At 36.8% G+C, this 13,791-nt stretch overlaps 1 protein-coding gene across 1 annotated transcript in view; it reads right to left on the minus strand.

Annotated features, from left to right (window-relative positions):
• Positions 1-13,791, minus strand: part of PGAP1 (post-GPI attachment to proteins inositol deacylase 1) — an 86,684-nt gene that overhangs the window by 14,559 nt on the left and 58,334 nt on the right. Inside the window, exons 20-23 of the mRNA XM_004772157.3 lie at positions 12,562-12,600; positions 3,068-3,161; positions 1,220-1,310; positions 194-391 (exon numbers count right to left, since the gene is read on the minus strand). Coding sequence (XP_004772214.1) covers positions 194-391; positions 1,220-1,310; positions 3,068-3,161; positions 12,562-12,600 — 422 coding nt within the window. The remainder of the gene's footprint in view (positions 1-193; positions 392-1,219; positions 1,311-3,067; positions 3,162-12,561; positions 12,601-13,791) is intronic.

The raw sequence follows: 13,791 nt of genomic DNA on the forward strand, positions 1-13,791 counted from the left end.
CTTTAACAAAGATATAACTTTTAACACTAACCCATGTTTCTCTAGTTTTTCTAGAAGAAGTGAACTTCTTTTCTTTCTAAGGTTTCTTTCCTTAGAAATTAGAGTTTAGTTAAAGCCAACTAATTCTGAGGTTCCCTATCAAAATACACTTTTTTCCTTAAGAGCAATAAGAAAGCTTTCAGTCACTCTTTACCTTCTCAAAGCTAGCCACAATGAAGAAAGGAGTCTCACAGATGTAGAAGACAGCAGGCCACCCCAGTAGGCAGTACATGTTCCAAACAGAAAGAGAATCAAGGATACAAGGGGGAAACACATACTCTGACTGGTTAAAACGATGGCATCTAATTCTGGTAACATTAACACATCCCATAACTCCTCAAACCATTTATATCTGTGAATAAAAGAAAACATACAATAAAAGAAAAAAATCAACAACTGACATTCAAATATTTAATATCTGAGGTATCTGGCCATACATTAGAGTCCTCTAAGTTTCATGATACTCAATGTATACTTATACTGAAAAACCAATTTCAATTCCTTGTAGAGAAAAAGTTATTTATCTTCCAAGTAAGTCTACTGATCTTCAAGGATCTGAGCCCTGAGTATCAATGCTGTTCCTTGTAATAAATAAGTTGTCTTTTTTTTAAGCTAGAAAACCAACAGCTAATTGTAATAACTAACGAAAAGAGATCTAATGTATACCTGTTCTCAGCATAAAACACAAAATAAGAATAAATTAAAAATGGAATGCTAAGTGTGGTAGAGATCTAAAATACACTTTGTATGGGAATAAAAAGTGATCTGAAGCACTGTTTCACAAATATCCTATAACAGTTTGCACTCATGAATTTGGGATACTCAAAAATTACAGACCATATGTATCCCTTTGCAAATTTAAGAAGTTTGGTATATTTACAGATTAAGTTTCTATAACTGATACATATATATATAATTTCTATAATTACTTTTGAAATGGTTATAATATCAAAGTAAATGTTGATATACCTATTAGGACTCTGACTAAAAATCCCATTTAATAAAATAAGACAATTGCCATATTTGTATGAGTATTTATATATCATTATGGAGCATACTATGCCCCTATATATATATGCCCCTATTATATAAATGAAACATGTCTTATATATAAAAATAATTAAACATGTTTCATATATATAAAATAATTAAAATCATTATCACAGATAATAAAACTTACCCCAACAGAAACTTAATCATAATTACAAAAGGATCAACTTTGTATGGCTTGGCTTCTTTATCCAACACAGTAGCATATTCTAAGCAATGACCTGGTGATTAAAAAAAAAATAGTAACTATGAGTCATATCATACATTGACTGCATTGTAAAAGCAACATATTTCATGTCAGAGAAAGCAAGGGTCACAATTATCATAAAGACTCTCTTCACAGATTAGAAATTACTGTAACTCAATAGATCATAAGTAAGAGTACACAATCACTTCTGAAACAACTTCAGGAAGCCAAATGGTTTCACCATTTGCATTTTCACAAAGCTCCAAACATGATTTTTTTAAAAAACAACTTAACTGAGATGTAATTCTTATACCACACAATTCATTCAAAGTACACACGATTTAGTGGTTTTAAGTATATTCACAGTTATGCCTTCATCACCACAATCAGTCTCAGAACATTTTCATTACTCCCAAAACAAACTTGTTCTCCTTAACTGTCACCTGCTCCCAGGGAACAATTAATTTACTTTGTTTCTAAAGAAAGGCCTATTCTTAACATTTCCTATAAACAAAATCATATAATGTACAGTCCTTTGTGACTGGCTCCTTTTTTTTGGTGTGTTTCCAAGATTCATCCATGTGTTAGCAGGTGTCAGCACACTCTAGTTATGTGTTTATCAGCTGATGAATACTTGGGTTGTTTCTGCTTTTTGGATATGAACAGTGCTTCTGTGAACATGGGTGCACAGGTTTAGTGTGGGTATCTGTTCACATTTTTCTTGGATATATACCTAGAAGTACAGTTCCTGAGTCACAGAGTAACTGCCAACCTACTTTCCAAAGCATCTATACCATTTCACATTCCCAAAAGCAGCATATGAAGGTTAAAATGAATACTAAAGGCAGACTTGAAATTGTAAGTCATTGAAAGGAAATCAGTAGCTGCAGAAGGACTTGGCAAGAGGAAAGGGTAGGGATATTTTTGGACTATTTTTATGTATTTTGATCCACTGTCTTTTCCTATCTCATCTCCCTTCATTACAACCCAAGCCCAACAATGTGTGAGGGCTTTATAAAGCAGGCTCCTGGGAAACTATTTTCATTGCTATCCTCTAGGAAAGGTTTTGTCCAATGCAGTGTATATTCTAATCGGGATCTCCGGATTCATTCTCCACCCTTACTTTGTTCTGAGCTCTGGGAGGCTGACTTAGGTGCAATGAATTATAGGCACTGATAAGAGGAAATAAGGTTCGTATATGTATTTCCCTGCCTTTTCCCCCTGCTGAGCCACAGCTTGACAGTGGCTATAGCTGTAGTAATGCTGCCCTCCACTACAGCCCTCTAGGCTTGCTCACTCCCTTGCCCTGAAAACGAGGAGTATCAGACGGCTCTACTGCTAACCTGGCACTTAATCATTTCTTGTTGGTTTCTCTTAACCCTACCCATACCTTTGAAACAGTCTCTTCATTAAAATAAACTCTCAGTTTTTCCATTCAGGACCTAACTGATGTAGTGGAACAGCCCAAACATTACACTGAATGCCTACTATGTGCCTGACACTACATTAGGTACTAGGGATGGAATGGGGAACAAGATCCCCATCAAGGAGACTCTCCCTCTTAAGATATCATTAGAATAAAGGGAAAAAATTTCAGGCACTAAAGTGTAAAATGGAAAAGCTAAGTAAGGAATCTTCTTGGGGATCTCCTAAAACCAGAGGATCTGAAATGCCTGTAAACTGGAGAGACGGGTCATGAACTCAGCCACATGAGAGACAAATAAGTAGTAATGAAGAACTTGGAGAAAAGGGGTGGAGAGAGATGGGGAGGAGGAATAGAAACATTCTTACCTGTTGAGAAAAGAGAATATAACTGTCCTCCATAAGCAAGAAGGATACTAGATGTAACATAAGCAGGAAGAGCTCCTCCGTGAAATCGAACTACCTAGAAAACAGGCAAATCACAGGGCAACTACTGAATATTCATGTTAATGAAATTAATGTACTTTCACATGAAATAAAAGTGTCTTTCTTCACTTTATATTTTCCCTGACATGGCCACAGAGGTACTTCCAGTAATGGGTATCAAAACTCTACGTAAAATAAATATCAAAAATATACAGTATGTTAGAAACATGTAATAAGAATTTTTCATAAAGGTGCAACAAAAAAATACGCAGTAGAGTAGCATATACTACAGACTTTTTTAACAAGGTACATTTATTGAGCATTTAATATAGTCCAGGCATGATACTAAACATTTTATATGTGTTATCTCACTCTCTCCTCCCAAAATCCTTTGAGGTAATTCTTATCCCTATTTTACAGATGAAGAAATTCAGGCACAGGGAGCCCACAACTTGCACAATTAAAAACCTAATAGACAAATAGGGGAACATGGGTGGCTTATTTGGTCAAGCATCCAACTCTTGATTTTGGCTCAGGTCATAATTTCAGGGTGATGTGATCAAGCCTGGTGTCAGGCTCCACGCTTGGCATGGAGCATGACTGAGATTCTCTCTTCCCCTTTCCCTCTGTCCCTTGCATGCATGCACACTCTCTCTTGAAAATAAATAAATAAAATCTTAAAAAAAAGAAAGTTAATAGACAAACAAGTTTCTCATTAACTCTTATTGTCCTCATCAGTAAAATGGGGACAATACGGTACTTACCTTATAGGTGATTTTAAAGTTTAAGGATGTTCACTTGTGTAAAGCATTTACAGTATTAACTCAAACATGTTAAGCTATCACAAAATATTAGCTGCTATTACAAGCATACTTCATTTTATTGTTTTTGCTTCACTGCACTTTAGAGATAATTGAATTTTTTACAAATTGAACATTTGTGGCAACTGGATTGAACTAGTTTATCAGGGCCATTTTTCCAATAGCATTTGCTCACTCTGTGTCATACTTTGAGATTCCTTGCAACATTTCAAGTGTTTTCATTATTGTATTCGTTATTATAATCTACAATGACTGATTATGACTCATGGAAAGCTCAAATAATGGTTAGCATTTTTAGCTATAAAGTTTTAAAAATTAAATGGTTAGCATTTTTTAGCTATAGAGTTTTAAAAATTAAATGATACTCAATGCCTGCTAATGACCTGGTAGAAAACATATAGCATACTTTAGTTATCAAGAGTACAGAAACAGGGGTGCCTGGGTGGCTCGCTGGTTAAGCATCTGACTGATTTTCGCTCAGGTCATGATCTCAAGGGTCGTGGGGTTGAGCCCGAGGTGGAGACCCCATGGGGGGGGGTACCCCACTTAGCAGGGAGTCTGCTTGAGGTTCTCTCCTGTGTGTGTACGCGTGCACTGCACACACTTGCGCTCCTAAATAAATCTTAAAAAAGAAAAAAGGAAGGGCGCCTGGGTGACTCATCGGGTTGATCCCAGGTTCCTGGGATTGAGTTCTGCATAAGGCTCTCTGCTCAGCAGGGGGCCTGCTTCTCCCAGCTCTCTCTCTGCCTGCCTCTCTGCCTACTTGTGATCTCTGTCTGTCAAATAAATAAATAAAATCTTTAAAAAAAAAAAAGGAGAGGGGGAGGAGAAATGGTAGAGGAGTAGGAGACTTAAATTTCATCTGGTTCCAGGAATTTAGCTAGATAGTTATCAAACCATTCTGAACTACTACAAACTCAACAGGGGATTGAAGAATAGCAGCAATTCTATGAACAGAAAAGTAGCCACCTTCTAGAAGGTAGGACGTGTGGAGAAGTGAATCTGAGGCAATAATTTGGAAGATACACCACGGGGGGAGGGAGCTTCCATCAACTGGCTACCAGCAAGCGAAAGAGCAGCAGAGCACAAAATCTGAACTTTTAGAAGTCTGCTCCACTGAGGGACGTCGCTCTAGTAGCTAAGCCGGGGGTAGAATCCTCCCTGGGACAGTGTGGTCTCAGGACTCTCAGGGTCACAGAAAGACTGGGCAGAACTCGGGCAGAGGTCCCAAATATTGGAGCAGGGAAGCTGGCTGCAAAGATGGAGCTGAAGAGTGGGCTCTCAGCTCAGGGCTGCCTTAAACCACAATCCGTGGCACAGTTGGGCCACTATTCTTCGAGCAAGGACCCAACAAGCAGCAGGTCCAGGGAGACTTTCCTTCCTCCCCAGGAGGAGTGGTGTGGGGGCAAACCACAGGAATCTGCTAGGTTTGGAAATTCCAAATGGGGTTGTGTGCCAGAGACAGAAATGCTCGGTCACACAGGCCAGGTGAGCATGGAGTGGGGCCGGAAACCAGGGAGACAGGAGTGATTGCTTTTCTCTGAAGGCTCCCTGGGGAGGGGGGCCCTGAGTTCTCAGTTCCTCTGGGGCCAGAGATTGGGAGGCCACCACTTTCATTCTTATCCTCCAAAGCTGTATGGAAAGCTTTCAGGGGACAAAAGGTACAGACAGCAAACCTGAGCAGATTGCTTAGCCTGGCCCCTGGCAGGGGTGGTGCAATTCCGCATCAGGCAAAGACATGTGAGAATCACTGCAACAGGCCCCTGCTCCAGAAGATCAGCAAGAACAATCAGCCAAGACGAAGTTTACCAAACAATGAGAACTGCAAAACTCCAGTGCTAGAGGAATATAGCACATAGAATTCATGGCTTTCCCCCCATGATTCTTTAGTCTTTCAAAGTTAGTTTTTTAATTTTCTTTTTTCTTTTTCTATTTTTTAAAATTTTTCTTCTTTTTTCAAACAACATCTTAATTCCCTTTTAAAAATCCATTTTCATTTTCATTTTCACAGTTATATTCTATCCTTTCATTGTATTTAACCTTATTTTTTGTATTATTTAAGTTTTTCTTTCTTTAAACTTTTGGGATACAGTTTCTTCCAACAGACCAAAATATATCCTAAATCTAGTATATGGATTTGTCCTAGTCTCCAGCCTGATCACATTCTCTCCTTTTTAATCTTTTTTTTTTCTTTTTTCAACCAACTTCTTATCACTTTTATAAAATCTTTAATTTTCATCTTTATAGTCATATTCCATCTCTTCATCGTACTTACCCTTATTTTGGTATATATATATATAAATTTTTTTTTTAAAATTTTGGGAGGCAGTTTCTTCTAAAGACCAACATCTAGTGTGTGGCTCTGTTCTATTCACCAGCCTGATCATATGCTTTTTTTTTTTTTTTGGTGCCTTTCTCCACTGCCCCCCCCCCTGCCACCCCGCTGTTTTGGGTCTATTCTGATTTGTTTAGTGTATATTATTCTGGGGGTTGTTTTAGTATTTTGTTCTCTTATTCATCTATTCTTCTCTGAACAAAATGACAAACTGGGAAAACTCACCTCAAAAAAAAAAGAACAAGAGGTAGTACCAACTGCCTGAGACATAATCAATACAGACATTAGTAAGATGTTGGAACTAGAGTTCAGAATGATGATTATAAAGATACTAGCTGGGCTTGATATAAGCATAGAAGATACCAGAGAATCCCTTTCTGGAGAAATAAAAGAACTAAAATCTAACCAAATTGAAATAAAAAAGGCTATTAATGAGGTACAATAAAAAATGGAGGCTCTAACTGCAAGGATAGATGAGGCAGAAGAGAGAATTAGTGATATAGAAGACCAAATGATGGAGAATAAAGAAGCTGGATAAAAGAGAGATAAACAACTACTAGATCACAAGGTGAGAATTTGAGAGATAAGTGATACCATAAGATGAAACAATATTAGAATAACTGGGATCCCAGAAGAAGAAAGAGAGAGAGGGGCAGAAAGTATACTGGAGCAAATTGTTATGGAAAAAGAATTTTCTAATTTGGGGAAGGAAACAGGCATCAAAATCCAGGAAGCAAAGAGAATTCCCCCTCAAAATCAATAAAAATAGGCCAACACCCTGTCATCTAATAGTAAAACTTACAAGGCTCAGAGACAAAGAGAAAATCTTGAAAGCAACTCAGGACAGGAGATCTGTAACCTACAACAGTAGAAATATTAAATTGGCAGCAGACCTATCCACAGAGACCTGGCAGGCCAGAATGGATTGGCATGATATATTCAAGGCACTAAATGAGAAAAATATGCAGCCAAGAAAACTATATCCAGCTAGGCTGTCACTGAAAATAGAATGAAAAATTAAAAAAAACTTCCAAGATTAACAAAAACTGAAAGAATTTGCAAGAACACAAAACCAGCCCTACAGACAATATTGAAAGGGGTCCTCTAAGCCAAGAAAGAGCCTAAAAGTAACACAGACCAGAAAGGAACAGAGACAATATACAGTGACAGTCACATTACAGATAATACAATGGCCCTAAATTCTTAACTTTCAACAGTTACCCTGAATGTAAATGGCTAAATGCCCCAATCAAAAGACAAAGGTATCAGATTCAATAAAAAGCAAGACCCACCAACAGGCTGTCTGCAAGAGACACAATTTAGACCCAAAGGCACCTCTGGACTTAAAGTGAGGGGGTGGAAAAACACTTACCATTCTAATGGACATCAGAAGAAAGCTGGGTGGCAATCCTTATATCAGACAAATTAGATTTTAAACCAAAGACTATAATAAGAGATGAGGAAGGACACTACATCATACATAATTAAAGGTTCTGTCCAACAAGAAGATCTAACAATTTTAAACATCTGTTTTAAAATATCTATGCCCCTAACATGGGAGCAGCCAATTATATAAATGAATTAATAACAAAATCAAAGAAACACATCAACAGTTATACAATAATAGTAGGGGACTTTAACACCCCCCTCACTGAAATGGACATATCATCTAAGCAAAAGATCAACAAGGAAATAAAGGCTTTAAATGACACACTGAACCAGATGGACATCACAGATATATTCAGAACATACCATCCCAAAGCAAAAGAGTACACATTCTTCTCCAGTGCACTTGGAACATTCTCCAGAACAGATCACATCCTGGGTCACAAATCAGGTCTCAAATGGTACCAAAAGACTGGGATCATTCTCTGCATAATTTCGGACCACAATGCTTTGAAACTAGAACTCAATCACAAGAGGAAAGTTGGAAAGAACTCAGATTCATGGAGGCTAAAGAGTATCCTACTAAAGAATGAATGGGTCAACCACGAAATTAAAGAATTAAAAAATTCATGAAAGCAAATGAAAATGAAAACACAACTGTTCAAAATCTTTGGGATACAGCAAAGATGTATTTTCTAAGAAAATACAAGAAACAGGAAAGGTCCAAGCCTTTCTCAAGAAACAGGAAAGGTCTCAAGTCTACAACCTGACCCTACCTATACCTAAAGGAGCTGGGAAAGAACAGCAAAAAAAGCCTAAACCCAGCAGGAGAAGAGAAATTAAAGAGCAACAGAAATCAATGAAATAAAAACCAAAAGAACAGTAGAACAGATCAGCCAAACTAGGAGCTGGTTCTCTGAAAGAATTTAAGATTGAACCCCTAGCCAGACCTATCAAAAAGAGAAGAGAAAGAACCCAAATTAATAAAATCATGAATGAAAGAGGAGAGATCACAACCAACACCAAAGAAATTATACAATCATAAGAACATATTATGAGCAACTATATGCCAATGGTCCTGGGAGGCAGGAAAAGAGAAGAGTCAGATTCACAATGATTTGATATAAGAAGGCCCTACTTGCCATTGCTGGGTTTGAAGAAGAAGGAAGGGACAAGTCAAGAAGTGCAGGCAGCCTATAGAAGCTGGAAATGGCAAACAAACGTGATTTCCCAGAGTGTCCGGAAGAAACACAACCCTGGGCACCTGGGTGGGTCAGTCATTAACCATCTGCCTTTGAAACTAGAACTCCCTGTGCCATGATCCCAGGGTCCTGGGACTGAGCCTCGCATCAGGCTTCCTGCTGAGCAGGATGCCTGCTTTTCCCTTTCTCACTTCCCCTACTTGCATGCCCTCTCTGTCTCTCTCTCTGTCAAATAAATAATAAAATCTAAAAAAAAAAAAAAGAAGAAGAAGAATAAAGAAAAAAAGAAAAAAGAAACACAACCCTGCTAACACCTAACATCTTTACTGGAAACCCATTTTCAATTTCTGATCTCCAGAACTATAGGATAATGAATTTGTGTAAAAACACTAAGTTTGTGGTAATTTCTTATAGCGGCAATATCAAATTAATATAATAATAAAGCCATAAATATAAATAGTTTCATCATCATTTTTAAATGTGTAACATAGATTTCTCAATGTATAATTTAAATTTTTAAGCCTGGAATCTAAAGTGGGGTTTTTCCCCACAACAATTCTGTTTCTGAATTTTGATGTGACTCTTTTCTTACAGCAAAACTGAATTTAAAAATATTACATTTAGGGACGCCTGGGTGGCTCAGTTGGTTAAGCAGCTGCCTTCGGCTCAGGTCATGATCCCAGCGTCCTGGGATCGAGTCCCACATCGGGCTCCTTGCTCGGCAGGGAGCCTGCTTCTCCCTCTGCCTCTGCCTGCCATTCTGTCTGCCTGTGCTCGCTCTCTTTCCCTCTCTCTGACAAATAAATAAAATCTTAAAAAAAAAAAAATAAAAATAAAAATATTACATTTAAAAATATATCGAATACTATCTAGATATGACATTATCTAAATAGTTTTATTATATAAGGAAATGTTATCAGAAGCATTAAAATTTCTAAATAATTTTTAAAAAGATAAGAAAAGAAAACAGTACAGAAGTTGAGCAGCATAGCAGGCTTACAGTCAGCCTTCTGGATTTAGATTATAGCTCTGCCTCTCGCTAGCTCTGTGTCCTTGGACATGTTACTTTACCCCCCCTTCTCCCTGTGCCTTTATTTACAAAATGGAGATAAATAGCACTTATCTCACAGGGAGTTTGAGGCTTAAATGTGTTCAGTTGTATAAAGCATTTGGCACAGTAACTGGCACAGGTAGGTGATCAGAAAACAGCTGTTATTATTAACCTTTGATACTCTTCACTGTCTTTGGAAATCTTCTAGGAGTTTCTATTATAGTATTCTGAACATGGCAGTTCCTTGTAATGGCTATCACTGTTGTGAGTATTAACTATTCTACTCGGCTACAGCCACAGCTCGTATAAGATATGACAAAATCCACAATCATAAACTGGCCACTATGGAACATATTCAAATTGTAGACGCTTGATTTGGTTTAGTATTTGGCACAGTATTTCTTTACATTTCAAATTAGATGCCAACATTTAAAAAATTTAAAAAGTTTTATCTAAAACTCTAGATTTCCAGTTTCTCTTAAAATCTAAAGATTTAGCAATATTAGTCTTCATTCCTATATAGAAATGACTTACTAGTTTTTATAATTCTCTTGAGAAAGTAATTTCAGCTTTATTCTTTGCCCTCTTTCATTAGAATAGACTAAAGAACATGTAAATATTTTTCTCTCCTTTTTCTGTAAAAAAGAAAGAAAGAAAGAAAAAAACTAATTTGATGGAAAATTAACTAAGCAAAGTCTAAAGATTCTCCCAAGTTGTTTCTCTTTATTCCTATTCTCAGTCTTCTTTGACTGAATCAGCAACAATGAAAATATGTATTATTTTTAAAAGATGAATAATATATACTACATCAATTCATTCTCCCATTCTCAAGCTAAATTTTTAAACAAACATGAAGCAAGAGCATCATATCTTTCAGTAATTTGGGAAAGACTTAATTACCACAAATTCTTTGACATTTAAAAAAGTACCCACCTTTGATCCTGTAATACCTACATATCTTTGTTTTTTAGATCAATTTCCATGTCTTAACAAGAATATTAGTATGTCCTTATTTGATGGACATATAATTATGCTTGGCTATCAAGTATCAAAATAACTTGACTTTTCCTGTCACTACTCTGAATTATGAGCCCTAGGGATGATATGGATGAGACAGTATGCTATTTTTCAGCCCATACCACTGTATACAGTAACATGCCTTTTGGACATACTAAAAATATAATAGCATCAATTCTTCCTCTATATGCCAAGACATAATTTTTCTTTTTTTTTTTTCAACCCATCCCCTATAATTTTTCTTAAAAAAGGTCCCTTAACAAGCTAGATAATTTATTATAACTATCCATGGTACTACTCTTCCAATTTATACCATTTAATCTTCTCTTTCTAATGTAGCACATTTTACATATGAACTTAGAATTTTCTAATGTTCACAGATTTAATAATAATCACAATCTAGTTCTCACCAGATTGTTGTGAGAATCAAATGAGATAATGCATATAAAAAATTTCTGGGTTAGGGGCACCTGAGTGGCTAAGTGGGTTAAAGCCTCTGCCTTCAGCTCAGGTCATGATCTCAAGGTCCTAGGATGGAGCCCGCATCGGGTTCTCTGCCCAGCAGGGAGCCTGCTTCCCGCTCTCTCTGCCTGCCTCGCTGCCTACTTGTGATCTCTGTGAAATAAATAAATAAAATCTTAAAAAAAAAAGTATTAAAAAAATTTCTGGGTTAATTTGATTTGTGAGTTTTATAATTACAGTTAAAGGACTTAAATTTTTAAAATTCTGCTATGCTATGCCACAACAAAAAAATAAAAAATAATAGAAGACACAATAAAACTTTTGTGAGTTTTAAAATGAGATATAATTTTTGATTAATTAATATTATTACTCATGTCAGGTTATACAATTCCGCAAATTATAATGATGTTGAGTAAGAGAGAGTGAGAGAGAGTCAGAGCACAAGCAGAGGGAGTTGGAAGGCAGAGGGAATAAGGAGAAGCAGATTCCCTGCAGAGCAGGGGAAGCCCCATATGGGACTTGGTCCTAGGACTCTGGGATCATGGCTTGAGCCAAAGGCAGTGACTTAACCCACAGAGTCAACGAGACACCCACAATAAATTATTTTATAACACTATTTGCTTATGAACTAAAGCAACAGTAAATTTAAAGTATTTCAACTCAAAAAATAGAAAATTTAAAGTATTTCAACATGTTTATTTTTAATATAATTTACTTTTTATTTTACAGATTAAGCACATACAACATAAAAAGTTATTTGAAAATGTGTGTTTATGTAACAGAGCCTACAAATTTTACTGGACTATGAATTATAGCATAGTATGTGCAACATGAAATCTTAATATGACATTCAATTAGCCAAAAACACTAATTTGACTATCAGGAATCAGCTCTCATCTCTAGGAATGAAAGCATCACCTTAAAGCCAGGCATGGCCAACTAAGATTTGTCTGCCAAGAATTGGTGTTGGATTTTACTGAAGAGGGAAAAAGAAGGAAAAGGAGAAAAGTCAAAAAGAAAGAAGCAGCTGCAAAAATTCCAGCAGCAAGAGACCATATTTAGCTCGTTAATATTTTATTATCTGGACCTTCCCAGAAAAAAGTCTGCAACCCTTGCCTTATAATATGATTAAGGCAACCCATAATCAAACAGGAATCACTTACCTGTCCAAGTATTTGTGAAAAGGAAGTCTTAACTGTCACCTAGTTTAAAAAAAAAAAAAGGTTATTTCTCCTAAAGCCTTCTAGTTCACATTTTATTAAACTAAGCACTTCTGTGCATCTCTACACATAATCATTAATTTTTTTTTAATTTTTAATTTTTTATAAAAATATATTTTTATCTCCAGGGGTACAGGTCTGTGAATCGCCAGGTTGACACACTTCACAGAACTCACCAAAGCACATACCCTCCCCAATGTCCATAACCACATCCCCCTTCTCCAAACCCCCCTCCTCCCAGCAACCCTCAGTTTGTTTTGTGAGATTAAGAGTCACTTATGGTTTGTCTCCCTCCCAATCCCATCTTGTTTCATTGATTCTTCTCCAACCCACTTAAGCCCCCATGTTGCATCACCACTTCCTCATATCAGGGAGATCATATGATAATTGTCTTTCTCCGCTTGACTTATTTCACTAAGCATGATATGCTCTAGTTCCATTCATGTTGTCGCAAATGGCAAGATTTCATTTCTTTTGATGGTTGCATAGTATTCCATTGTGTATATATACCACATCTTCTTGATCCATTCATCTCTTGATGGACATCTAGGTTCTTTCCATAGTTTGGCTATTGTGGACATTGCTGCTATAAACATTCGGGTGCACGTGCCCCTTCGGATCACTACGTTTGTATCTTTAGGGTAAATACCCAGTAGTGCAATTGCTGGGTCATAGGGCAGTTCTACTTTCAACATTTTGAGGAATCTACATGCTGTTTTCCAGAGTGGTTGCACCAGTTTGCATTCCCACCAACAGTGTAGGAGGGTTCCCCTTTCTGCACATCCTCACCAGCATCTGTCATTTCCTGATTTGTTGATTTTAGCCATTCTGACTGGTGTGAGGTGATATCTCATTGTGGTTTTGATTTGTATTTCCCTGATGCCGAGTGATATGGAGCACTTTTTCATGTGTCTGTTGGCCATCTGGATGTCTTCTTTGCAGAAATGTCTGTTCATGTCTTCTGCCCATTTCTTATTGGATTATTTGTTCTTTGGGTGTTGAGTTTGCTAAGTTCTTTATAGATTTTGGACACTAGTTCTTTATCGGATATGTCGTTTGCAAATATCTTCTCCCATTCTGTCAGTTGTGTTTTGATTTTGTTAACTGTTTCCTTTGCTGTACAAAAGCTTTTGATCTTGATGAAATCCCAATAGTTCATTTTTGCCCTTGCTT

This window comes from Mustela putorius, unplaced genomic scaffold (genome assembly GCF_011764305.1).
Source record: "Mustela putorius furo isolate JIRA1106 unplaced genomic scaffold, ASM1176430v1.1 tig00000275_pilon_pilon_pilon, whole genome shotgun sequence".
Classification (NCBI taxonomy): Eukaryota; Metazoa; Chordata; class Mammalia; order Carnivora; family Mustelidae; genus Mustela; species Mustela putorius.